Consider the following 27934-nt stretch of genomic DNA (forward strand, 5'->3'; position numbering starts at 1 on the left):
GGAGACCTTAAACTTTTATCCTTGCGACTGCTTTTGCGAAAAGAATTTTGGAAAAATGATAATATTTTGTATTTTTAGAAATTTTTTAAATGAAGCCTCCGAGTACACTTTTCACATCTCACATCTTTAAAAATTTGATTTTGGCAACAATTTTCTGGTCTTATTGTTGTTGATACGATTTTTGATGAAATCGCATCATTTTGAATAGTTTCATTCTTTTAGAAATATGGGTTTGGCAACAATTTTTCATCGTATTTCTTATGTCATTGTTTTTAAGAGAGTGGCATATTTCATTGTCATTTTTATATTTATATAATACATTTTGATTGATTTTTTTTATAAAGCTGTTCTGCAGAGTAAAATTCTGCGCGGAATTTTACGTTTTTTGAGTTGCTTTCATTTTATTTTTTGCTTATTTCACTGTTTGTAAGATATTGAAAAGTTTTGCATGATTTTTTTTCTTCAACGGAACGTTAGTTCCTTTTTTTATTAGGATATAGTTTCATTCTTTTAGAAATATGGGTTTGGCAACAATTTTTCATCGTATTTCTTATGTCACTGTTTTTAACATAGTGGCATATTTCATTGTCATTTTTATATTTATATAATACATTTTGATTGATTTTTTTTATAAAGTTGTTTTGCAGAGTAAAATTCTGCGCGGAATTTTACGTTTTTTGAGTTGCTTTCATTTTATTTTTTGCTTATTTCACTGTTTGTAAGATACTGAAAAGTTTTGCATCATTTTTTTTCTTCAACGGAAAGTTGGTTCATTTTTTTATTAGGATAATTAATATTTGTATTAAGGGATATAGCTTATTTCATTGTACTTTTTTTCTCTTGAAAATTTAAGACAAAATATCATTAATTATACTTTGCTTTTCAGAATTTTTTGTTTTTCGTATTTTTTTATGTTATTTATTGCTCATGTCACTGTTTTTAAGATATTGAAAAGTTTTGAGGGATTTTTTTAGAAACGAAGTTCTTAATCTCCTTTATACCATTTGAGTTCTTAAGATTTTGCAAAAGGAAGTTGGTTAATTTATTTATTAGGATAATTAATATTTGTCTTAAGGGATATTGCTTATTTCATTGCAATTTTGTTATACGTTATAACTCTTTTTATGAAGTTGTTCTGCAGAGTAAAATTCTACGCAGTTTTTAAATTTAACGTTTATTGTTCCCTTCAGCTATTTTTCCGGTACATTTAAAAGCCAGACGAAGGCTGGCAGCGAAGCTGCTAGTGAAACTATAAAATTAGAAGGAATTTGCCTCCTGTCCAACAAAAATTGGCCGGGAAGTGTAATTTTAAAATTTGCAAGCAGTTTTTGATGTCATTTTCAGCTTGCCTTGAGGGATCGGCTAATTATGTTACGATAGTTCGAGGGAATAAGTTTTAATGACGCAAAAAAATACATGTTATTTAATAGCCCGTCCAAGGAAGTCGTGATTTTCACGTCAGATTTTTTATTATTCTATTCTGCCATACGATGTACTATATCGATAATTATACGTGCTAATGTACACTATGCACGCACACACAAAAAGGGACACTTCTATATCTCCTGTTCCAATGGCGAAATTTGACGAAATTTAAATTGTATTTTTCATTTCTCAAAAGCGTGACTTAGTGTATGTACTAGATTTATATATAGCATTGTTCTAACATAGGTATTTTGACACAAAATCAGACTTTTTCTGAAATAACATACCAATATTTTTCTATATTTCGATTCTACGACTCAAACTGTGCCTAAATATTAAATTTTGTTAAATTTGGTGCGAAATTTACGAAGAAATTAAAAAATGTATCTTAGCAAATTTTTTTCAGTTTGTGCCAAGAATAATTCACTTGGCGAACTTCTTAATTTATAGCAACCTATTTTTATTAGTCCAAAGGGGCTTAGCTTTGTCCCTGAAGGACTAGTGTCTTCGTTTTGCGATTTTGCGTTGAATCACTATAAATATCCGTTTCACTTTTCAAACTGTTGCCGCCAAATGTTACAGTCCTGCATTATATTTGAAGAAATTAAATAATGAAAAATCTGCATAAATGTATGTCTATTTCTCGCATTGTGATAAAACAACGCTACATAGAGCCATCGAATTTTGAATGACGTAATCCTACAGCGAATATGGGCATGTGGAAGCCCAAATTGGAAATTTGGAATTTGTTTTATTATCGATTTCATATTTTATAAAACTTTAACGAATTTTTGAGTAACAAACTCAGCGATTTGAAAATAGAGCAATGGCAACAATGTATGGAGGGGGGGGGGACCTTTTTAATCTCCAGCGCGCAGAACTGTGTATCGGAAATTCTAATGATATGCTCATTTTAAAATTATTTTGCGACATTGCTGTTGAACTGAATTTTACGGTTTAAATGCAAACAACATGATATTTAATAAGTAAAGGTAACACACAAAACGTTAAAAAAACGCTCCTTTTGACGTAATTTAAAATCTGAAACCTTTCAGATTTTTTCCCCCTTTTCTTTTTTTCATTGCAGACGAACGAGAAAAAAGTCATCGTCCATAATTTCAAATAATTTTAACAAAGTGCATATTATCGTTTGGCGTTATTATCGCTCAAGAAAAGATGCCAAATTTCAAACCGCTCTAATATGTAAATTCATGTATATCTTAGAAAAGTTTGAATAAAAAACTCTAATTTTTTGCAGATGTGCCTAGAAATACATCGACTTTAAGATGATGTTAAAACTTGTATAGGTTATAATACAAAATTGTTTCGAAAAATTTATAAAAAATATTTGAAAATACAAATTTTAAAAATAAATCACAAAAAATGTTCGAATTATATATGGATTAAGCCATTCGAATACGAGAAGGAATCAAGTAATTTTAATTAAAAAAATCTGATGTGTACACCACATGACTTCTTTGTACGGAATATTAAATTATACGCATTTTTTCTTGCATTTCATTTAAACTTATTGGATTGAATTAAATCTACTTCGCCGACAGCGCATAAACCACAATAGAATAAATGCATTCTTTAAAATTCACTCTAGTATTTGTTTACCATAGCCACACTCTGGCGCTAGATTCACTTAACAGTATTATATTTCGTTCATATTATAACTCATAATGCACAAAATTTATATCATTTAAAGAATTATCTAATCGTTGCCAAATGTTCTATTCAAATACTAAAGCTAGAACGATGTATAAAAGAAATTAAGCAAATAAAACAAAAAAGAAACAGTTTTTCACAGACGATTGAGTATTTCTCATTCAATTAATTCAGTTCTCACTTTGCGAAAAGGCAAAAATACATAAAAACTCAAAATATCTATATTAAAAATTACGAAGTAAATCTTAAACACTTATTTCCTCGAAAAAATTCCAGAAAGGATTACGCATGATTTAATTGGCAATAATAAATAAATGCGTTACCTTTGTTGTTGCGAAGCTAAGTTTCTCTAGATTGGCAACAAATCCAGTAGTCTGCTGTTTCAAATGTAAACAATCAATGGCCGCGATAAAAAAAAGGCTTAGCCTCACTTAAACAACTTTAAAATTGTTGATAATTCTAAAAATATTGCATACAGATTTACTAAAGGCATAAAAACCTTAACCGGAAGATAAAAACAACATAATTCAATCATTTTTAAAGCAAAAAATGTACAATTTACAAACGTATACGAGTGAGGAAACTGAGATCACTAAGCCGGGTAACAGAGTGGATATAAATATAAATATATTTATATATGTTTGGTGCGGACGATTGCAACCAAAATACGAGGTGCACATCTACATGTTATAGCAGTCCTATATAGAAAATACGTACATACGTTCGTACAGACGCCACGAAAAATTCTCTTCAGAATTAATTTTAAAGCAATTTTATAATTTTTTTTGGAGGAAACAAGTCTTTTATTCTGTCCTTACGTACAGATATCACGCAAAAACATCGTTAAATTGCATTCGATAGCTGTCAAAATGAATATTTTCGTTGAAATATGCTGCCTGAAACTTTTCGCGATTACAATGCTTCCTTTTTACTTCGTACAAGGAAGTAAAAAAGAGATATTATTAAATATATATTATATTAAATTAACATAGAGGAGCTAAAATTTTGAAAGCTAATTTTTTAAAAACTACTCAGGCGATTTTTACAAAACTTGGCAGTTAGGCATAATTTGAGTCGTAGAATTGAAATATGAAAAAAAAATATGTTATTTCAGAAAAAGTCCGGTTTTGTGTCAAAATGCATATTTTAGAACAACGCTATATACATATCCAACGCTTACATTAAGTCGCGCTTTCGAGACATGAAAAACTCAAGTTGAATTTCGTCAATCTGCCCAGTAGAACGGAAAATATAGAACTGTTACCTTTTTTTTTTTTTTTTTTTTTTTGTTTTGTTTTTTTCCCTCAGTGTACATATTTGTTTTCATGCTTTGATTCCAGTCTTTTTTTTTTACTTTACTTTTATACTTGCATCAATGTTCAGTTTTTTTAATAAGATGCTCAACTTTTTTTATTTGCCTTTTAGCTTTATCTATTAAACACCACTTTCTTCGTACTTACGTTACATAAAATCCAACAATAAAATCACAAAATCTTTCAAATGAGCTTATGTTTATAACTCCCAATGGAGTGTTAAGTTTTGCCTTACATTTTTTTGTAATTTGTCTATTATTTATAGCTATTATATTATTTCTTTTAGAGTAGCAGATAATGATAGCATTTGGTAACAGCATCTTTTTATTTGAAAAATAATAATTCGACGCAAAAATTAAATCGACACGAATTTGAGGACTGAGGATAATACATTTGATTCCTTCGTAACGAGAGCTTGTCTTCCTAAGAAACTTATTATCGTCGCACTTAGCATAACTCTAAGAATGCGTTTAATGGTTATAAATATAATATTGTTACGAATTAGGTATTCAAAAAAGCTAATGTTAGTTCAATTATAAATTAAATGGTTTTATTTCTCGCGCAGTGCAGCGCGTGACGAATATTAAAGGAAAGCTAAGCCGGAAAATTGAAAATACAAGAGCGCGTGCATTAAATTAATAAATATCTCTTTTTGATTTCGAGAAAGTACTGGAAAATTCTAGCGCGTGATTTTAAAATCTTATAAAAGGTGGAAAACATCTCAGTTTGTAGTAGTTGCTGAGTTTGTTGTTGTTTAGAAAACTGCTCTTGTTGATTGTAGCGAATTCGCGGATTAGCGTTCTTTAGCTGTTTTGAATTACGTTCTATTGGACATTTGAGTAATTAAAAGATAACTACTGTGAGATATTGTAATACTGCATGATAATTTGAGAAGATTTAAGCATTTTTGTTGTGATAATAATAAATTTTTGTTCATTTTTCATCGGACTTGTGCATTCATTTCATAACGAACCCGTACGCGCGCAAAAATATGTTTTTCTTAATCACATACCTATTTTAAGTACCAGATATTAGAAGTTTTGGATTATTTCGTAATACATTTTTCTATGCAAGTCTGTTCTAAGCGTCAAGTAAAGTATCATTTTTGATTTATCAGTTGTAGCCAAAATCTAATATGTTGTTTTCATTGATATAAAAGTCTTAAATACTTAAATTGAAAAGTCTTGGATTGTATTACAATATGGTTTTTCATTACAAACTGTAATGAAACTGTAATGTAACTGTAATGAGCTTCAAATAAAATGCCACTTCCGTTTGCTCAAGAATTGCTATGAACTTCATCTAAATAGCATTTCCGGATGAAAAAGGAGAAAGTTTTGAAAGTTTCATATAGAAGTTATAGAGGACGAAAACATCGTCACATACAGACAGAGATACATTTTTGCTCTAAAAATAGCAAAAGCGTGTTGGGGAGACCCTATTTAGTGCTCATACTGAAAACTCACTAACGACATTACCGAAAACATTATCTCCTTTACCTATGCATATAGGTTGGCGAGAGGCAAAAAACGTGGCAGGTGAATACTGTGAAACGTGTCACTGAAAATGCAATATATAGGTACGTATTTTGTGGAACACCACCATAAAAATTTCTTCTTTTTCGGAATAACACTTTCCGAAAATTATCAGAAATAAATAAAGTTGGGGATAAAAGCTAGAATTATTTAACGCAGTTTTCATGTTTATATACATAAATGCTTAACATTTAGTTAAGAAATTACAAACTGAAATAGGAAGAAAATCGTACCTAGGTAAAATTTTAAATTAGACAAAGAAAAGCAACCTTAGATTAGCTTAGATTTTGAACAAGCTGCCATAAATTTTGAGTAAGGCCAAACACAAGCCACTTTCCTTCAGAATTTACACTGGTGGAAGAAGCGAAAGCCATTTTATTTGGAAATCAATGGCTGAAACAAAGCAAAAACGGACATAGCACCATTTATCAAGAAAAATAGCAATAAAATGTAAAACATCTATTTGAACAACACTACATGACTTCCTTTTACGGCCTATGAAATCATACACATTTTTTGCTGTACTTCATTTAAACTTATTTCCTCGAATATCATTAGAGATATATTTCTCATTCAATGAATCCTGTCCTCACTCTGGGGAAAGAGAAAATTACATAAAAATTCAAACTATCTTCATTAAAAATTGTAAAATACAAAAAAGCCCAAAACACAGAATACAGTTAAAACATTTTTGCAATTAAAATTAGCTTCTACGTCAAAATAAGGAATTATGCCCCCCGGCAGAAAGACAACACATTCAGTACTCTAAAATTTAGTTAAATTTTGGCCCCACTGGGCAGAAACATTCTGAAGTTGGTGAACCAACTAATTTAATTCATTATACTATTAAGAGTTTCATATATAAATGAATTTTTATATATACATCCTCCCTTACAATATTTTTCAAACAGCTAAATTCAAATTAGATGTAAATTGCTTAGTCGTGAATGGTTATAATTTCAATAGCTAATCATGATTGATTAATTGTTGGCATCTTATAGCTAATCATAATTGGTCAAAGATGTGAACTCAAAAAACTGTGTTGAGAAATCTAGATGCCAGCTACCCAGTTATACTAATACTCCATAACTGTCTTAGTTGCTGTTCTGATGAAGACTGGTGTGTAGTATATATTTCGTAGAAGCATGTATGCCTCCATTTATTACGCTAAATAAAGGACTGGCGTTTAATTACTTACTTTCTTGAGAAACTCAGGAGATGAACTAACTGACCAAGTAAGAACTTTTGTTTATTTTGAATTGAATTTGGTGAATGACTTTTGTTTTAGCCACTTACAGCTGATTAGTTGTGAGTTAGTCACTTTATAAGGTGTTTTCTCCCTCCTTTCTGTATGGCTTCGTGGCGTAACGGTACCACACTCGGCGCGTATTCGAAAGGTCCAGGTTCGATTCCTGGCGAGGGCATTGTTCATTTATTCACGTCTGCCTGCTTCAAAAATATCATAATGAGTTTACAACTTATACTTGATCATAGTTGTTTTGTGTCACTTGACTCAAAAGCTGTGATTGAGTGATCAGTTATTATTACTTATAAGTGTCCAATTATAACTAATCATAGTTGGTCACTGTCATATAATCGATCCTTTGATCAATTCATCTTTGTCGGTTCGTTTCTATCCACTTATGAATGTTATTAGTCAACTCTATTTGCAGGAAATAAACTGGGACACTTATGCAGGTTTAATAATAACATGAGCTATATTTTAAATTTTGTAAATACACATTAACTTTTCACAAAGTATTGCTTTTATTCACATTTACATCAAACGCACAAGTAATACATTGCATCTCTCAGTTCCTAACAAAAAAAAAAAAAAAAAAAAAAAAAGACAAACTTTACTCTCGGAATACAGCCAAACTAATTTCAAATTTTTTCTCACGAGCATGCCGTTCTTCTCGCATCAAGCACGTTTCTTCTTCTCGTTGCCAGATTTTCCCCTCTCCTTTCAGATAAACTGTTTTTTCACACGAGCATGCCGTCCTTCTCGCATCAAGCACGCTTCTTCTTTTCGTTGCCAGATTTTCTCCTGTCTCCTTTCAGCTATAAGTCGTTGGCTTTCAGCTATAAGTCTGTTCTTCCGGCAGGTTTGGTCGGTAGCGTAGAGTATGTGCATGACACGCCCATGCCAAGAATGAAATTTGTCCTTTCTTTGGGACGTATTTCATTAATCAATATCCAAGCAAATTTTCTGTACATTACTTTTACACAATACCAACCTCGTACAGTATTAAATAAAACAAGACAGAACAAGCAATAAATTATTACAATCATACAAATAAACAAAGAAAAAGAAAAAAAACTATCAAATTATATTAATCATATCATATTTGATCCAGACGTGAGAGTGCATCTGCACTTTGGTGCTGGATCCCTGGCCTATGACTAATCCGTAAGTTCCATTTCTGCAATGCCAGAGCCCACCTCGTCAATTTGGGACTTATAGGAGTAGTTTCATTCAAATATCTGAGAGGGTTGTGATCCGTTATAATTTCTACTTGAGCCCCATAGATCCATTTATCAAATTTATTCAGACCAAATAAGACTGCCCAAGCTTCCTTCTCAATGCTTGCTCAATTTCTCTGAGTTTGAGAAAGCTTTTGACTTGCAAATGCAATAGGACAATAGTTACCACTCTCGTCTATCTGGGTTAAACAGCAACCTACCACGAAATTGGATGCATCACAATGGATCTGAAATGGCTTTCCTATATTTGGTGTGGCCAGAGATGTCACTTGGCACAAAGTATCGTTTAATTTGTTAAAAGCATTCTGTTCCAACTCCCCCCATAGAACAATATTGGCTTGCCTCTTCTTCGTCAACTCTGTCAATGGTGCTGATATTTCTACGTAACTGGGAATATAAGATCGATAAAATCCCATTAATCCTAAAACCAATCTCACATCTTTTTTGTGACTGGCCTGACGAGTTTTTCTAATTGCTTTGACCCTTTCTTCATCAGGACCATGCTTGCCTCCTCCAATTATATGCCCCAAATATTTGATTTGTTTTAGTTGCGAAAGTACATTTGTCCAAACGTACAGAAAATCCTAATTTTTCTAAAGTTTCCAGAACCAGAGAAATGTGTTTCAAGTGTTCCTCAAATGTTTTCGAGAAAATCACCACATCATCTATATATGCCTGAGCATAATCACTATGACTCTGCAAAGCACAATTCATTTCCTTCTGGAATGTCCCCGAGGCTCCTGATAAGCCGAAAGGCATTGTTCTCCACTGGTACACTCCATTACACGTTGCAAATGCAGTCAAAGGTTTGCTCTTTTCATCCATTCGGATTTGCCAATACCCTTTTCGAAGGTGGATGCTTGTCAGCCAGTTTGCTGCACCCGCCACAAAAATCAGTTCCTGCATGTCTTTCATGGGAAATGTTGGAGTTTTCGTTACAGCATTCAATGATCTAAAATCTATACACATTCTAACTGTAGCATCTTTTTTCGCCACACAAACTATAGGATGAGCAATTTCTGACTCAGAAGGTTCAACTAATTTTAATTCTAGCAATTCGCGTATCTGCTCATCTACTGCTTTGCGGTATGCCATGGGTATTCCATAGCAGTGGGGTTTCTTCCTAATAGCAGTAGGAATAAGTTCGATTTTGTGTGTACCTACTCATGCTTGTTGCACTGGACGTGTAAATAATGTTTGATATTTCCTCAGTAGCCCTAAAAGTTTACTCCTTTGGACTGAATCTAAATTAGACATTTCTAATCCTTCCAGAGATTCAGAAAAACTCTTTTCTCCCTTGTTGACAGGTATAGATTCAATTTCCCCAAACTCTTCTTCCCCCTCCAAGATAACATTTACTGCTTGGGATCTAACTACATAAGGTCTAATCTTATTCTGATGGACATGTCTTTTGGTCCCATCAGGCATTTGTACTACAAATGAGTGAGAACTTCCCTGTTCCAATATATTTGCAGGACCCTGCCACCTAGCATAAAGCTTGTTATTAGAATCGGGAATCAAGACTATCACCTTATCTCCCACCTTAAATGTTTTTATGGTAGACCTTAAATTATGATAGTGTGCTGTCCTCTCTTGTTGAATTTTAGCTGTGAGCTTTGCCTGCTCCGCTGCCTTCTCAAACCTAGCCTTTAGATTTTGTAAATATGTATAAACAGGAGTTGCATCTAATTGTAAATTTTCATGTTTCCCTGTCCATGATGATTTTAATATCGACAGAGGTCCCTGAGGTGTCCTGCCGTACATGAGTTGAAATGGAGCCACCCCAGTTGTTGAGTTGGGTACTTCGCTATAGGCCCACAACACATAAGGAATTTGCAAATGCCACCCTCTAGCTTCTTCTCTGATGACATGATGCAACATTCTTTTTAAAGTACCATTAAACCGTTCAACTAATCCATTAGCTTGAGGATATCCAGGGGTCGAAAACTTAGGACTGGCCCCTATTCGTCTCTCAAATTCTTGAGTCAAATCTGCTTTAAAATTTGTTCCATTGTCACATGCAATTACATTTGGAATACCCGTTCTTGAAAAAATATGTAATAACTCCTCACAAGTCGACTTGGCGGAGAGGCTAGTTAGAGGTATTGCTTCTGCCCATCTGGTATGCTGATGAACTAAGCATAATATATACTTATGACCCTTAGAACTGGGAGGATCAATCGGACCTATCACATCAATGTTTACAATTTGGAAGGGCAGATCTGGCCTCGTTACTGGGGTGATTGGTGTCCTATCAACAGTTTTAATTGGTCTAGTCAACTGGCACTCTTTACATGCCTCGCAAAATTTCTGAACGTCTAACCTCAGACCTTCCCAATAAAAAGAGTATCTAATTCTCTCCACAGTTTTCTTTACCCCCATGTGGCCACTAAACACCGAGCAATGTGCTAACTGCAAGACTTCCTCCCTTCGACTCTTAGGTACAACTAATTGCCCCACACTTTCCCCAAGAATTTTGTCCTTATGAAAGAGAAAGTTATCCACTGTATAATAATTCCCCTTTCCTTTCTGAGCATTCTCCCATGCTCCTACCAGAGATTCACAAGTCTCCTGCTCTCTTCTAAATACATCCGCTGTACATAGTCTTCCTGGCTGAGGTTCTTGACTTTCACTTGATTCCATCTTCCCTTTCTCATTGAGATTCCTTCCCATACTAGCGTTTCCTTCTAGTTTCCCTGTGTTTACCTTCACAGACTTTTCCTTTCTGCAAACCTCTGGGATGTTTGTGGTTTCTTCAGGTAAGTTTTCCACCCCTTCACCTGTGTCATATAACCGACCTCCTAACATGGTGAATACTTCCGGAGGAAGCAACACATCCTCTGCCAGCAATTCTGCAACTGCACACAAAATCTCTTGATGTGTAACATTGGCACTTTCTCCTACAGTAATACTCAGTGGAATGCTTACCAAAGGGCATTTAACAGCTGGACCAAATATACCTTTCAAATATATACTAGATCCTTCCTTCAGTTGGAGACTTTTGGTTAACTCTTTCTTAACCACCGTAATTTCTGTTCCTGAATCAACGAGGGCCTTTCCTATTGTTCCATTTACACTAATAGGAACCCTTTTCAACTCACACAGCTTATAGTCGTTTACATCCCCTGACTTCCTCAAAAGATCCACACGAGCTACTACAACTTTGTCCTTTAGGATATCATTATCCTGATCTTTCTTTACCCAGTTTATCCTTTTCCTCATTTCTGTTATACTGCTTAGAACCTTTAATCTGAGGACAGTGCCTTTTAAAATGTGAAGCTGAACCACATACAAAACATGTTAAACCTTTAACGTTCCCTGTGGTTTTCCCTATGGTTTCTGACGTATGCTGACTGCCTCGTCTTTCTTCGACCTTAGGTTTCTCACCTACTGCCTGATTTAAAATCTTAGTTTCACAAGCTTCCCTACGTACGTTGTAGGACTTCCCTTTAGCCGCAAAGAATATGTCACACTCCTTTCCAAGCTCTCTTGGCTTGAACCACGAGTCTCCCTGCCTTATACCTATGTGTACTGCAGTTTCCGTATCAAGGGTCTGGTAGATTTTGTCCGCTACCACCAACTGATTAAGACCTTCAAAGTCTGTCACCCCCATTGATTTCACAAAATTTTCCCACATGGCAGTAACTCTAGTAGAAAACTGGCCAAAGGTCTCTTCTGAACTTCGTCTTGCCTTTCTGAAATTCTCCAGGCATACCTGAGGTGAAGGTTTAAATTCTTTCAACACAGTTTCCTTCATTTCCTCATAATTCCCATACTTATCCTCGCTTATCAATGTTAAGAAATTTGCCGCTTTATCTCCCAAAAGGTAAATCAGAATTTTGGCCTTATACTCATCAGGGACACTTTCATTGACATAAGCTCTTTCTAAACTGGAGAAGAAATAGTCCCAGCCATCTGCTTTACATGGAACCTTTACTGTCAAATATCTGATTGTCCTCGTTAACTCTTCTACTGATCTTTCCTTCCCATTCTCCCCCCGTTCGGGTGTAGTACTCCTATTCGAATAACGAGTCTGGCAATCCACCTTATACTTCTCAATTGCAATCCTCTCCTCTGCCTCTAACTTTAATTTATATTCCCTTTCTTGCCTTTCCTCCTTTGCCTCCCTATCTGTAATGATAACACTCAGAAGATCCTTTGCTACTTGCTCCTCATAGCTTTCACTAGCAAGAATCTTTTCCCTCAAGTCCAAAATCCTAAATGTAGGCAACACATTAACACCAAACTCTTGTGCAAGGGCGACTAGATCAGCCTTTCTAGGTTTGGCCAAAAATGACATTATGCGACTTTATGTTCAACTTAATTAAAATAACAGAAAATTAAAACTAAACTTCCTTACATAAAATTATACATTAAGTTAAATCCTTAACTGCTGTTGAATCATAAACACATAGTATCTGCATTAAATATGCACAACATCCAAATATTCAATAAATAAAAAAACATGTATGTTTCTATATAAGCATTTGAAAACTAATGCAATCATATCTCATAAATAAAACACAAGCATTACTTAAATTAATGATCATTCACTCATATAATAAAAGATAAATGCACTTGCAAGGTAATTCAAGTCTCATATGATAATAACACTGATAATTTTTGTCTTATAAAATACTTGTTCAAGTGTACCTTTACATTAACAGCAAATTTTTCATAAACACAAAAACATAAATAAATCACTTAACGAGAGAACCTGGTAGAAGATAACTATTCCACTTAATAAGCTTCGCAGCATTCGTAAGGAATTCACTTGAGCTTTTTCCGAGTCGACAAATATACATCCGACCAGCTGCCACCACTGTCATATAATCGATCCTTTGATCACTGTCATAAATCGATCCTTTGATCAATTCATCTTTGTCGGTTCGTTTCTATCCACTTATGAATGTTATTAGTCAACTCTATTTGCAGGAAATAAACTGGAACACTTATGCAGGTTTAATAATAACATGAGCTATATTTTAAATTTTGTAAATACACATTAACTTTTCACAAAGTATTGCTTTTATTCACATTTACATCAAACGCACAAGTAATACATTGCATCTCTCAGTTCCTAACAAACAAACAAACAAACAAACAAACAAACAAAAACAAAAAAAAAAGACAAACTCTACTCTCGGAATACAGCCAAACTAATTTCAAATTTTTTCTCACGAGCATGCCGTTCTTCTCGCATCAAGCACGTTTCTTCTTCTCGTTGCCAGATTTTCCCCTCTACCTTCAGATAAACTGTTTTTTCACACGAGCATGCCGTCCTTCTCGCATCAAGCACGCTTCTTCTTTTCGTTGCCAGATTTTCTCCTGTCTCCTTTCAGCTATAAGTCGTTGGCTTTCAGCTATAAGTCTGTTCTTCCGGCAGGTTTGGTCGGTAGCGTAGAGTATGTGCATGACAGTCACTTAATCACATTTTTGTGGTTAGACCCTCAAGATAATAAGTGTATTTGTTTTCATAAGTTTTTTTTTCCCTAAATTTTACTCTTATGTTTTTAGCGTTGATAGACAGATAGTAATACAAAACTTTGTTCTTAGGCCTGACTCAAGCTGCCGGTCTAGTTTGTTTTAAAGACAGAAAAGCGGAGAGGGATTCGGACACAGCTGCCTTGCTGCGGAAAGCTGGTGCCATACCAGTGGCGATTACTAACGTTCCGGAGCTATGCATGTGGTGGGAAAGTGCTAACAATGCTTTCGGGAGGACCAAAAATCCTTTTGACATCAGAAGAACCGTTGGTGGCAGCTCAGGTAAGAATCATCACTCTGTTTACTCTCATTCCATGACTGGGTGAATTTCAACTGTACGTGTTTATCCATTCTGTATATATAAATAAGAAATGAACAGGTGGAAATCGATACATCAATTGAAAAAAAGAATTATTGTAAAAATTATACAGGACATCTCAAGAAAATCTTCTAACCGCAGGCTGGCAGAAGGTGTTCTTTGAACATGCAGCAAGAAAGAACAGTTTGCGAGTTATGAGACTATGATTATCAATTATAAGCAGATACAAACACTAGCTTAATGGAGAGTGAGTCACGAAATGTTATCAGCACATTCTAGGTCCAAAAATAAGCAAAACGTGTTCAACGAATATGCATCAGGAATATGAATATGCGTCAGATAATTTGCGAATTGCGAGTTGTTGAACATTAACGCAAAAGTATTCGAAGATTAGCTCCCTTGCAGAGCAATGTGGATCTATTGGACAATGTCCTCAGAATATTGTCGGAATTCGCGGGGAACGATCCGAGTACTTAAGTGGTGCCGAATTTCGCTTCAGGATGCTCAGTTAGAAGAAGATTCAGAAGCAGCCTAGCTTCTACAATATTTTATACTTAATTTTCCCCACATTTTGTGAATAAATCGTTTTCCAAGAAGCATTAAGACAGTTTTAGCTATTAGTCTCGAAACACGAGTTTGCGTTAATTCACTTTAAATGCGTTGTTTAGCTTTTCGTTCGAGTCTGTTGCCATTCGTCAAAATGTAAGATATGTAGCTCTTAAATTTAATCTATCTGTTATTGATTAACAAACTAAATTATTGAAAATTAATAGATACAGTCAATAAGAGTATTATTTTTATTCTTTAATCTGATTGATTTAAATCAAAATACATTTAATTCCTAATATGTCTAATTGAAAACATTAAATATTCTCCTTTAGAATTACATTAAAAAATTTTTCACTTTTAAAATATGCAGTAGATATCTAACGTTCCTGTCTTATTAATCTAGTATCCTATAAAAAAAGACGCTCTCATGTATATTTATCTAGCATCCTATAAAGCATTTCGCTATTCCATCTATTGCCATCTCTATTAATAATCTCTAATGATAAATCATATTCAATTTAAAAGAGACCTTTTGGGAGATCATTTTGTATATGTAAAGATTTAAAAATAGTTTAATGTGGCAGATGCATTTACAAAGAAGCAGAAACTTGCAAACGTGGCGAAATTCAGTTATTTCTTTACTATTCATAGTTGGGCCACATTTTTACTCAATCCAACACAAATCAAAATTGCGCTATAGCGCCTTCTTCTAAAAGAACGTTGTATATCGGATAAGCTTGAGAAATATATTTTTTTAAAGTAGCAGGCAGCAGCGCATTACAAAACTCAAGAGGGAATGCGAAAAGAATGAATGCGACGCATTTAGAAGAGCGTGCGAGGAATCTAAAAATTTTGATTCTCAGAAAATGATCGGCTATAATATACCTGCGTAAGAAAGCAAGATGCGGTTTCATTCTGAAATGACGCACTCAGGTTGATCAATAACAAATAGTTCCTATTTTTAGGATAGAAAGGAAACCCAAATTTAAGTGAAAAATAAAGAGTCTATTGAGAAATTAAAGTTAGCAGTTTGCTTTACATCTTTTTTTCTTACATATATATTTATATAAATAAATACAAAGTAAAAAACTGTTCAAAACTTAATCCAATTGCGCGCTGAAAGCAGCAACAAATGGTGATGATAATGCAAAACAAATTCAAATAAATAAAAAATGTATTTAAAATTCATTCCGTATTCAATTCGAAATAAACCATAGCAAAAACCAGAAAACGACACATTAGTGGTACAGACAGACAGACTGCAAGAAAAGAGGCAAAAGAGGCCAAAACCGAGAAATGAAGAAAGAAGTTTATATCTTTGGCTGCATCGTCATCAGGGTGTCGGTGCAACGAAAAAAGTAAATAACTAAGCCTGTTTCTGAATTAGTAAAGGCACAATTTAAAGTTTAAAACTTAAAATAATCTCAGAAAAAATTCGAAATAATCTGTCTCTTTATTAGTCTAACCCCTACAGATCATAGTAATTGGACTGATAAAGACACAAATTACTCTGAATTTTTTTCCCTAAGATTATTTTAAAATTTACATTTGTGTCTTCGTCTGTTCAAAAACAGGCTGTTTTATTTATTCACTTCTTTCGTTGGCCCTCGCCTGATGACGATACAATGAAAGATGTAAATTTCATTTTCATTTTCGGTTTTAGCATATTTGGCTTCTTCTTCTGTTTCTTGCAGTTTGCAGCTTTGTTTCTGCATTTTTATCTAGTTTATTCTGAATTGAATATGGGATAAATTTCAAACGTATTTTTTTTTTTAATTTTGCATTATTACCACCATTTGTTAGTGCAATCAGCGGACAAATGATTTAGGTTTTGACCTGCTTTTTACTCTGTGTTTATTCATTTATGTATGTATGTATATAAAATATAAAAGGCACTAATTCGCAACAGGCCTTTAAATTTCTAATTTGAATTAAAAGACACCCCCTTCTTCGCTTCTGCATTGACCTCACTCTTTCCCAGCAGTATTCTGCTCTGCTGTGAACTTTTATTCAATTATCATTTAGAAGTCAAACAAAGAATTTCCGAGTGTAAATATTTCAACTGCCTTGTGTGCACTTTCTTTTGTTGCTTGCTTATGCCTGGAATAGGCCACGTCTCTGGCTTGGCTATATTTCAGCATTGTTTTAAAAAAAAATGTAACTCATAGTTTAAAATTGTGAGGTGCAGATTACCCAGTTGTGCTTTGCCATGTAATGAGATATGTTATGCAATAAGATATGTTGATAAGGATCGACAAGTAATAAACAGTAGTAATAAACACATATTCGGACTAGTAAGTGATTTTTCCTGATTCTTTAAAAGAATTCCAGTTTTCTACTATGCCATAGACGCAAGCTGTCTTCTGGCATCGCCATTCCAGCCACGACTGAGACACAATTGGTTTTTTCATCGTCCCATCTAAAAAATTATCATAAATATATATAATTAATCTTCTTACTAAAAGCGCACTTTTGAGAAGAAAACAAAAAAATTTTTAATTTCATAAAGTTTTATCAAAAGATGTTTTGTGTCCAAAATTACTGCAGTTGAAAAGACAATTTATTTAAATGGAAATATGAATCTGCATATCTAACTGTGTTATCTTTCTAAATAACTTAAAAGGTTCTAGTAACACTTTTTTTGTTGTTTATTTTCGGCCTCAGGAGTCACGCAAGACGTTTGGCGACTTTATTTCTGAGAGACCTTATACATATTATTATGCTGTAATTACCAGGTACTTGTTGAGCATATGATGTAGTTAGCAGAACAAAACAAATCAAACGGCAAAGGCCCTCGAAGCAGCTTTTTGCAAATTTGCTTTCTCTGTGAACTCAAAAAATCGTTGCAAACAAACGCTGCAGTGAACATTCGCTAGTCTTTGAACTTCTTGCGTGAGCTTCATATTTTCATTACATTTTTAAGTGAGAGAACAATGCCGTACCAGTAGCCTAGTGGTTAAGACCACTGAATACTGGAAGTTCGAAATAGGTTCGATTTCATGCTGCACGGTTGGTTTTGCCCTTGTGTAACGTGAGTACGAGCCAGTTTTCTTTACATTCTAGATTCTTTCACCCTTCCCAAGTTATCTTTTCCCGTAAGCAGGTTTCTCTAACGCATATTGTATATTCGAATAACCGAACGTAACCTGAACGAACGTGAGGTTAAACAAAGAAAATGCACGACCTTGTGTACTTAACTGTTAATCAAATGTAAAAGTATTGTCATAAATTAGCTATTATCATATTACTAAGCATCCGCTTTTATTACTAGTCGCCTGAAGTGTATTAGGTTTTTTTTAGAACTAGAGTTTGCACTAAAAGTGATTCCGTCAAGAACTGAAGACGTAAATTGGGAAATCTGTCACACAGTGCCAGTCTTTTGAATCAGTTTTTAGCCGCGATCAGTCTGAATCAGTTTGTCAGTCTGATCAGTCAGTCATATCAGTCTGACAGTCTGATCAGTCATTCATATCAGTCTGACAGTCTGATCAGTCAGTCATATCAGTCTGACAGTCTGATCAGTCTTTTGAATCAGTTTTTAGCTGCAAAATCTTTTATAGTTAAAATTTACATGTTCCTTTTCAGGTGGAGAAGGTGCTCTTATCACGGCAGCTGGAGGAGTTATGGGCATCGGAAGCGACTTAGCGGGAAGTATTCGGATCCCAGCCTCTTTCTGCGGAATTTATGGGCACAAGCCTTCATCAGGTACAACACTGGAAGTGAATACTGTGATTATGGACCAAATAACGATGGTGATCTTTTTAACTGACCATCCGAGGTGAAACTGTTATTTAGATTTATATTTATTAGTTACACATGCTCCAATAACGTGAGCTTGCACTCGCGTTGGTAAGTGAAGAACAATTACATAACAGTTATGAACTCTCATGAGAAATTTTAAGGTGTGAAACATACGGTGTTAAAATGAGTGAAATCCCATTGCTAAATATAACTACAATGTATTTCTCTTATTTTCTATAGAATTGAGTTAAACTGTTGCGTAAGTTCTAGCTTATAGATACCTTATAAAAGTTATGACTTAGAAACATAAAATTTAGCAAAAGAAGCTTCCTGATTTGCTAGAAATACACAGAGCGTAATATGCTAGTCATTATAGCAGCTAAAGATTAGTGCTACCTAATTCTCTAACGAAACTGATTATAAAATATCTAACACTCATTCAGTGACCAGCTCACATTACCACTATTTCAAGTCACAATTTGTTATCCGCTTATCTTGCGAGAAATTTATCTTCAGCTATTGTAGAGTCAATAAATTATATCGATGCTGGAACGTGAAAAGTGTGCAGTGCACTCGACAGGATTCGAACGCTGGTCCTCACGAAGTGTGCTTCCAGTTACACCACGAAGGCATGCGAAAAGGAAAGAGAAAATACCTTATACGACTTACAGAAATATCTAATACAGCACTTTACTGTACTTTTTTAGGCAATGCTGCCAGGGGGGGATAGTCAAAGAAGCCAATAATGATTATAAAGAGGATATTATTTTGATTTCCTCTCACAATAGAAAATTCATAATCTGAAATGCGAAATCAATGCCTTTTTTGCGTAATAAGACGCGGTAAGAAAGGCTAAATTATTTTCACCCTTCTCAGTGCTTCTCTTTCATTTCGAAAAGTAGACATAGAAATGTTTACCTAAAGGATTTAATACCTTTACCTAACAGTAGATTGTGATCTAATTTTACTAACTATAGATTTTCGAGTTGTAGAACTAATACTATTGTCTGAATTCAAAAGAACTTACTGTTTTGTTACAACTGGTTTTGATTGCTTTTGATTTTTTCTCCAGGTGTAATTTCAAATAGGAAATACTGGCCGGACAGTGAAGGGGCATTAGACGAAATCCTCAGCACAGGTCCAATGTGCCGATATGTGAAAGATCTCTTGCCTCTTGTCAAAGTGTTATCGGATAATGATCGAAGGCTTCGACTTGAGGAAAAAGTAATTTTTAATTATTTGGAGAATTTAAATTCAAATTATGGAACAAGCCATATCTGTAAATATTTCCTATACAAAGATTTTAATAAATGACAAAAATCTCACCTTTGTTTCACACACATTACTGTAAAAGAAATCAGTGCAAAGAAGGCAAAAATCTCCTGTCTTAAGAGTTGGCTTTTCTGCATATGTCCTTTAAGTTGAGATTCTTTGTTATGTCGAAAACTTTCGGCTTAATTTTCCAACATTTAAAATAGGCCCTCTAAAAGCAAGATACTTTAAATATCTTATTCTAGCCATTTAAAAACTAGAAAAATTTAACAGCATTTTCTGAAGTGAAAGATAATCTTTAAACTCATAAGGGATTTTTATATTAAGAATATAATACTATAAATTATAGTTAATCCATATGTAAGCTGCACGATGATATGATTTAAAACCCTCTATGTTCAACAAATCTTAGATTTCAGAGAATCCAAACCGCGAAATTATTTACTTTTTCACTGTTAAAGCATGCTGAGACTTAACCTCCTCAGTAGTGGAAAGAGATCAACTCGGAGAAAATTTACTTTTGGTTTATTTCATTAATGAATTCATTCAATTAAAAATGAAATATTTAAATGACCTCAGTAGCTCAAAGTGAAGCAGTTCGCTGGTTTTAAATGGGAAGATCTCTAAGCACGATTGCCAGAAAACTTTACCTAGGGCGGTTTTAACTCACATAATAAAAAGATGCTGTATAATAATTACTGATAATCTTTAAAAAGTTGGAATTTTAGATATAGATTTAAATATACTGCATGTTCCAAAAATAACGGAAAAAACACAAATTTAATAATCTGAAATCTGTAGACAGTTCTACTACGCGATTTTCACAGAAATGCATAGCAGAACATGGGATATGCTTTAATAACAAAAACCTTTCTTGCCAATTAAAATTTTAACGAGAGGTCCATAGCGCTGTAACGGTCCCTGAGAACGAGAATTTTAAATAGTAATAAGTGGAGATCATTCAGGATCATCTTTAATGTGTGTCCTTAAAAATTCCAACAAGTGCAAGAACCGATTTATACAGAGATCTTAAATTTGCTGATTGGACTTTTTAACAGATGGAAAGCATATGAGGACTGGCTATCAAACATTTTGTACACTGACGAGGAGCACGTTTCTCTTAAAAGAAGCGTAATTGCATGCAATTGCCTATTTAGACCAAAGAGAACCGCAACCAGTCAGAGGTTACGGTACAATGCGGGTTAACTGCGTCATTCATTATAAAACCTTTTTACTTTAAGGAGGTCCAAAGTGGTACATGTGAAGTTGTTTCTTTCACAGTCTAGCGTTATGCAGTGTCTTTAAGCATGGCATCATTTCTTCCTTGCAAGACAGGAAAGTGCTCCATATTATAACATTCATGCAAGATAAAGCGTTTCCTCACAGGTACTACCCAACACTACAATTACTGACATTTGACAGTGATCGTGTGCTTACTTGCACTTTCCCACATGATGGCTACCTTGTGACCTCAGTGGCCGTTGGGCCTCCTCACACCTTGTGATTTTGGATTACTTGAAGTCGGGTTTTTAACATAGAGGTAAGAATACTTCCTTCCTCGGTGAGGTTTATAGAAGTTGGCCGACGTTTCTGGCCATACGGAGAGAAAGTATTCGCCATCAGGTGACAAGAATTGCAGATGAAATGTACCTTTGATGTTCTACTTGCAAAAGCTACAGAAGTTAAACGGAAGACGTTTTCTTATATTTCCAGGTGCCATTGTTGAATGTGACTGGCAGAGGGTGTGTAAGAAGTTCTGGAGTGGAATTTTTAATTTTGAGTAAAGGTCTTGAATTGAATGACTAAGATGAAGCGGAAAATGAAGAATTGTAGCTGCTGGCAGAGTTAAAAACATGTGCCACTAATAAAGACTAGTCATCATCTGTGGTAAATACCAACAGATCATTTGAAATAGCATTGAACGTTTTTTGGTACTAGTGTTTCCGTTTCACATCAACACGCAACTCAAAAATTTAAGTATACCGATTTTCATATCTATCTCTATTCACGAGCAATGAATTTAATTGGAAATGGGAAATGGCTTCGTTATGCTTTTGTTACTGAAAAAGTACACAAGCTTTATCGAAGGTACAATCTGCATTGATCAATAGACTTATATGATTCTTGAGCGGGACAATGTTTAATCACAATGCTAATACATGCTACGAAAAGTTAATAAAGATATATTCTTACTCGTGAGCTTGAGAATCTAAATACTATTCTCGATTGTTATCTTTTTAGGTCACTGCAGCAATTTTTGTTGCAAACACTTCCCTAGTGAGTGGCTGGAATGAATGAAATGAAATAGATAAATGAAAATTTTACAGCTAACCCCCAAACCGTTCAACTGAAGAGTTTTCTGAAATATGGGCAGAAGCAACTGAAATGTATAAATATAATGTTCAGTATATGCAAAAATATTTTTTTTCATTTGAATTGTCTGTTCCGATCCTGCATTATTTTGCAGTCAACTTTGTAATCTAATATAGAAAATGTTTTAAAGCATTCCCTCAAAATTACCTTTTAGAGCGTAAACAAATATTTCTTCTCTCTTGTGTTCTGGTGGTGTAATAGTTAATATGCCTGCCCCATAAAATGAAGTCCCTCGCTCGTTTGTCGGTGAAAGCATAAAACATTTTTCAAGAAATTCCACTTCCGAACACTTAACGTGCCCTTAAATGCATTAAAATATTTACTAGGTTTTAAGTGTATGGATTTATTTAAGATGTTTCATAAGTCTACAGTTCTTCCACCCAATAATTACAAATGTCATAAGAAGAAAATTGTAATTCTATTCTATACATGAAAATGTAATTAAAATTTCGAAAATGGCTTTCAAGCGAGAAGCAACATGTCACCCAAGAGTTGACCTCATTTATTTCCATTTCAGGTGAATTTCCGTAATGTCAAAGTGTATTACATGGAAGAAGTCCCTGGATTTCTGAATTCTGCTATTAGGCCAATTAAAGCAGCTGTTAGAAAGGTTAGTGCACAATAATTTTTCGCAACGCTATTAACTGGATAAAACATGCGCCATGTTAAAAGTTTAAGTTCAAATAGTAAATTATTATTATTTAAATTACGCAAAAGAAGTGTTTCTGAACGACACTGTTACCTTTACAGGAGATTTAAAGACAATTTAGTAAGATGTCTCTTAGCTTCTTAAAATAGAATGTAATTGAAGTGATCTGTAAAAACGTCTTTCTCATTCCTGTGAGAGAGTAGATCTTGACAAGCAGACAGTAACTTGTGCAATTGTAGCTTCATCTCTGTTTTAGTATATATTCCCTTATATTTCTCCTATAAACGGTGAGAGCCCACCATTGGAGTAAAAAATAATTGCTTATAGCAATGTTATTCAAATAATCTTAATTTGCCATTTCTTTGAAAATAAAAGATCTTTAACATTTCCAAACTAAATTTTCTGCTAAACGGATTTTTTATACCATCAGTATATGATAATTATGTGTGTAATGAGTAAATACAAGTCATAATGAAAGCTCATTTTCACCTTCTACTACTACAAAATAAATGGAACTAAGAAAATTAAAAAAAGAAGACAAAAAATCATAAAATTCAAATTGCCTAAAAAGAAAAAATAAATGTAATGCTGTTTGAAAAGCAAAACATTAATCTGAAAATTATTAGCAGATGATACGAAACAGCAAGGATAAAAATTTTGGATTATGTCAAAAGTCAGAGTTAATCAAACTGACTTAAACAACCCTATATTATTTTCCATCTCTCAAATGTGTGAAGCTAATCGAAGCATGGTTCATGACTTCTCTTTCTGAAGGAACTTCAGTCACAACATATGTAGATTAAGCAGTTGCAAATCCGTTATTATTCACATGGCGTATTCAACTCAGAATTTTACACGATTATCTATTTGAAAAACCTCACTTCCTGTTCTCGAAAAATTAGCACTGAATGTCAGGAAAAACTTTACTGCTGAGAAACATCAAATTATATGTACTTAACATGGTTTCAAGTATTAGGAATTAATTAATTGCGTAAATAACTATTACTATAAGGTTGTCTTCATCTGACTTCTAATTAAATATCCAAAAATTATTTTTTCAGGAAAATTTTCACCATCAGAACGTTAGAATCGTCTGAACAGAAACTTTAGTATTCAAGTTCAACTAAATAGTTTATTCTTACAATTTTCAAACTTTATAGAACTAACGTACTGTAAGATGTTATCCGCATAATTTGAGCTCTGTAAAATTAACCGAGTATTTAAGGTCCATAATTATAAATATAAACGAATAACCATTCCTTAAATGGCTAACTGTCGCCAACTAAACATTAGCTCTTAATAAACCATTAAATATGTCATCAAAATTGTAACTGTAATTTAGCATACAGAAGTAAATGATCTTAATTGATCTCTAACTACAAGAATTACTAAAATTTGATAATGCAAGCCAACTTAAGGGATAGTTGTACCCTTACTTAAATTTAACCCAGTTCGCATTGTTTTAAAAATCGACGAAAGAATAAAAAAAAACCAAAAAATAATTATTTACTTAAATCATACAGTACTAATTGAGTCTCTTAATATGTTGCAATCACATTATTGCAGAATGTTAATTCTTTTATCTAAATCTGAAAATATTGACTTCTACTATTAATTAAAGTATTTTGATTTTAGGCTGTGGAACATTTTGAAAATGAATATGGGATCACTGCCACTAAAGTTAACATCAAAGAATTATCATATGGCTTCAATATCTGGGAGAGCAAATTGTTGGAAACTGGGTCACCTCCAGTAGCCAGCATGCTGAGCGGCGAAGTTGGCAAAGATTCGAGCATCAACCTAACCATGGAGCTGATTAAAAGTTTCTTCCGATGTTCAGACCACACTTGGCCAGCTATTTATAATGGAATGATCGATATGCGAGAGAAGAATAAATTCCACTACAAATGCTTAGAGAAATTCAATGTCCTGAAGGCGAAATTCGAAGAGCTTCTACAGGGTGATGCCATATTCTTGTTACCTACTCATCCAGAACCTCCACCACATTACCTCATGACGATTCCTAAATATCCCAACATTGTATATACTTGCACTTTCAATATTTTAGGCTACCCATCGACACAGATTCCAGCAGGGTTGTATCAGGGATTACCTATTGGTTTCCAAGCCATCAGCAGAAGATTCCAGGATCATTTAACCATTGCAGCAGCCGTTGAACTAGATAAGGTGTTCAGTGGTTGGATATGTCCATGTCCTGTCAATGTTTAATAAACACTATTCACATACGAGCTTCCCGAAAGATAGCATAATCACAGACTTGAGCAAGCTGTTTTCATTTTCCATGTGATAGATATGAATGAGAGCTTGCTTTTCCCTATTCAATGAAATTTTTCATATTTTTACAGCATTTGGAATATTGTACAGCAGCGAATTAAAGATAATATATATATATATATATATATCACCATGAACTTATAAACGATTTTGTATAGAGTAGTGCTTGACAAGTGGTAAAATTTCAGTTTCAGCGTTAGTTTTTCATGCAAAAGAATTTTAGAAGGAGAATCTTAGATTTAGTTACTTAAGAAAGAACTAAATTTGAACTCATTAATATCGTTTATGCAAGATATTGAAGAATGTCAATAAAATACATATCCTTTTATATTTTGTATTATTTTATTTACGCTGCACATTAATTATTTTACAAAATTAAAAAAATTAGTCTATTTCAATTACAACCTTCTTCAGTTGGTGTAAAAGAAGAGTGCTTGAAATTAGACAATATTCGGTTAGGTTAAATTACTTTACAGCTCATTATTACTTTGCAGATGTTTGTCTCATTGCGTCACATCACGTCTCGTTACGTTACGTTAAGCCACCAAGCCCTTTACCAATTGCTATTCGACACATCATAAGGTCTTTATTTCCCATGCAGCTTGCCAAATAATCATTTTCCACTCGACATGTCATTAGGTCTTTGATTTAATTTTCAAACTGTTGATTTAATTTTCAAACCCATGAGTTGCAATTTAAAATGCATTTAAATTATAATATATTCAATTGATAAAGGTTTATGAATATTTTTATTATTTTTGTAATTAAGATGTTTCTAACACCAAAACTGTACCAGGTATAAAATTATTTGTTTTAATAGAAATTCATATTGTATTTTCAAGGAATCTAACTAAAGGCTTTGTTTTCGATCATAAATTAAATAGATTTAAAAAAAATAATAATTGAAAAATGGCTATATTTTTTAATCCCTTGAAATTCAATAAAAAGTTAAATTTTCCTTAATTTGAAATCTAACGGAATAAAAAAATTTCCCCTTTCGCAAAGTTTGCTTTACATGCAAACAGAAAATATTTTTTTAGTAAACATAATCGTCTGTATAAGCGATGCTAAAACCATGAATCTTCGAATTTACTTTTTCCGGAAAGTAGTTAAGCAAGCTATGCCTTCTGCATGTTATTATTTATAAATTGTTCTCAGAAAATATGCAACTTCCACTCTACTCATAGAATTTAAAATCGAGAAATAAAGTGAAAAATTTATTTGTATAAAAATAGCAAAAATTTTAGATTCGTAGTTTTGGCGAGGTACACGCACAATGGTATGTGGATTTACGTAACTCTCAGAAGTTTATTAATGTTTTATATGTTTTATATATTTAATAATTCCTGCAAGAGAATTCATATAAAAGTCATAATTTTTTTTCCACAGCATGATTATGCATTCATTTTTAAGAGAAAAAAATTCCGTTACAAACAATAATGTACATAACTGTAAGAATTCCGTATAATCGTCAAACTTCCTCAGCTGCACATGTCATTTCAAGCAGTTTATCTCAATCCAGGAAAATTTACGAAAAAAAAAGCTTCATCTTATCGTTGAGTATTTAGATATTTCATTGTTTCTGCAAGCCATAAAATTTTCCTTTCTGTAAATGATACTGTTAAGTGTCTTTTATCGACGCCTTCTTTTTGATCCACTTTATGATTCATTCTTTCCTTCTACATCGGGATAAACTCAGCTTTAAGTATGCCTTTTACAAAATCATTCATTTATCCGAGATACAGGTAGTAATGTAAGAATAATTATAAACTTTTAATAAGTCTTTACGTTTAGTGATTTGAGTGAGTCATAACATTTAGTGATTTTAGTAAGTTTTTGGCCTTATAAAGCAAACAATAAAATCAATTATAATTTAATCGAATAAAAGAAGAAATTTTATAATTAAATATCGCATTCTCGCATGCCTCTTCTCCAAGTGTATGTGGTTAGTATATTCAGCCAGAAATTAGAAGACCCGTGGTTAGAATAATTTCGGCGAAACTTCCACTAATTTTTTAGTTTGTTGGCTTCTAAAATCCTAGTGCAGTCTACAATTTTGCTAAAACTAATTCTAAAACATTAAATGCATTTTACTACTTTCTTGTTCACAGTATTTATAAGCATCAAAACAGAGGAATAGATAGGAATAGATGGGAAAAAAAGAAGTCCCTGAAGTTAATCCTATCTTCATTCTCTTTAAATCATTGTCTGTCTAGCACTTAAACTGTAACTAGAATACTCACTGAAAATCTCTTATTCTCTACCTACCTAGGATCCCATTGCGAGTTCGCATGAAAGTTTACTACGACATCAAACTCGAGATCTTTCTCTTTTGATTTTAGTTCTGGAAATAAAAGGATTCTCTCAATGTTACCAAATCTAACAAACAAGAATGAAAAGGCACTGCGATTTCATATCGTGTAAACGTTGCTGATTTTTTAAAGCAATGTGTCTTAAAAAATCAGCAATTTGACGCATATTCGCTCTGCAGTAAACCAGATCTCGGTCTATTACAGAGCTGAGATTTCTGTGGCAAATATTCTCTTTCAATAAGCATTTTATTGTGATATTTGGATCATAATGAAACACTGATTTATCTGACATGGAAATTCAATACAAAATGCCCTTGATGTCGTGAAAAACATCAACGCTAAATCCTTTGCATTCTCACTGTTTGGTCTCGGGAAACCCGACAGAACTTCAATTTGAGGCCTGTTGCTTCCATCTCGAAGTTAAAACTATAACAATGTATTGGTAATTTGTATGTAATTTTAATCGTGTAAACCTTTTAAGTTAATAAAATAATAATAATAAACCTAATAAA

General features: G+C 33.5%; 1 protein-coding gene across 1 annotated transcript in view; it reads left to right on the forward strand.

Moving 5' to 3' along the window:
- Positions 1–25438, forward strand: part of LOC118204637 (fatty-acid amide hydrolase 2-like) — a 48321-nt gene extending 22883 nt beyond the window's left edge. Inside the window, exons 4-8 of the mRNA XM_035376943.2 lie at positions 13985–14194; positions 18366–18485; positions 19594–19745; positions 22684–22776; positions 24451–25438. Coding sequence (XP_035232834.2) covers positions 13985–14194; positions 18366–18485; positions 19594–19745; positions 22684–22776; positions 24451–25044 — 1169 coding nt within the window. The 3' untranslated portion in view covers positions 25045–25438. The remainder of the gene's footprint in view (positions 1–13984; positions 14195–18365; positions 18486–19593; positions 19746–22683; positions 22777–24450) is intronic.
- The last annotated feature ends 2496 nt before the right edge of the window (positions 25439–27934 follow it).

This window comes from Stegodyphus dumicola, chromosome 1 (genome assembly GCF_044657685.1).
Source record: "Stegodyphus dumicola isolate Sdum_Otavi_A_Nest chromosome 1, ASM4465768v1".
Lineage (NCBI taxonomy): Eukaryota > Metazoa > Arthropoda > Arachnida > Araneae > Eresidae > Stegodyphus > Stegodyphus dumicola.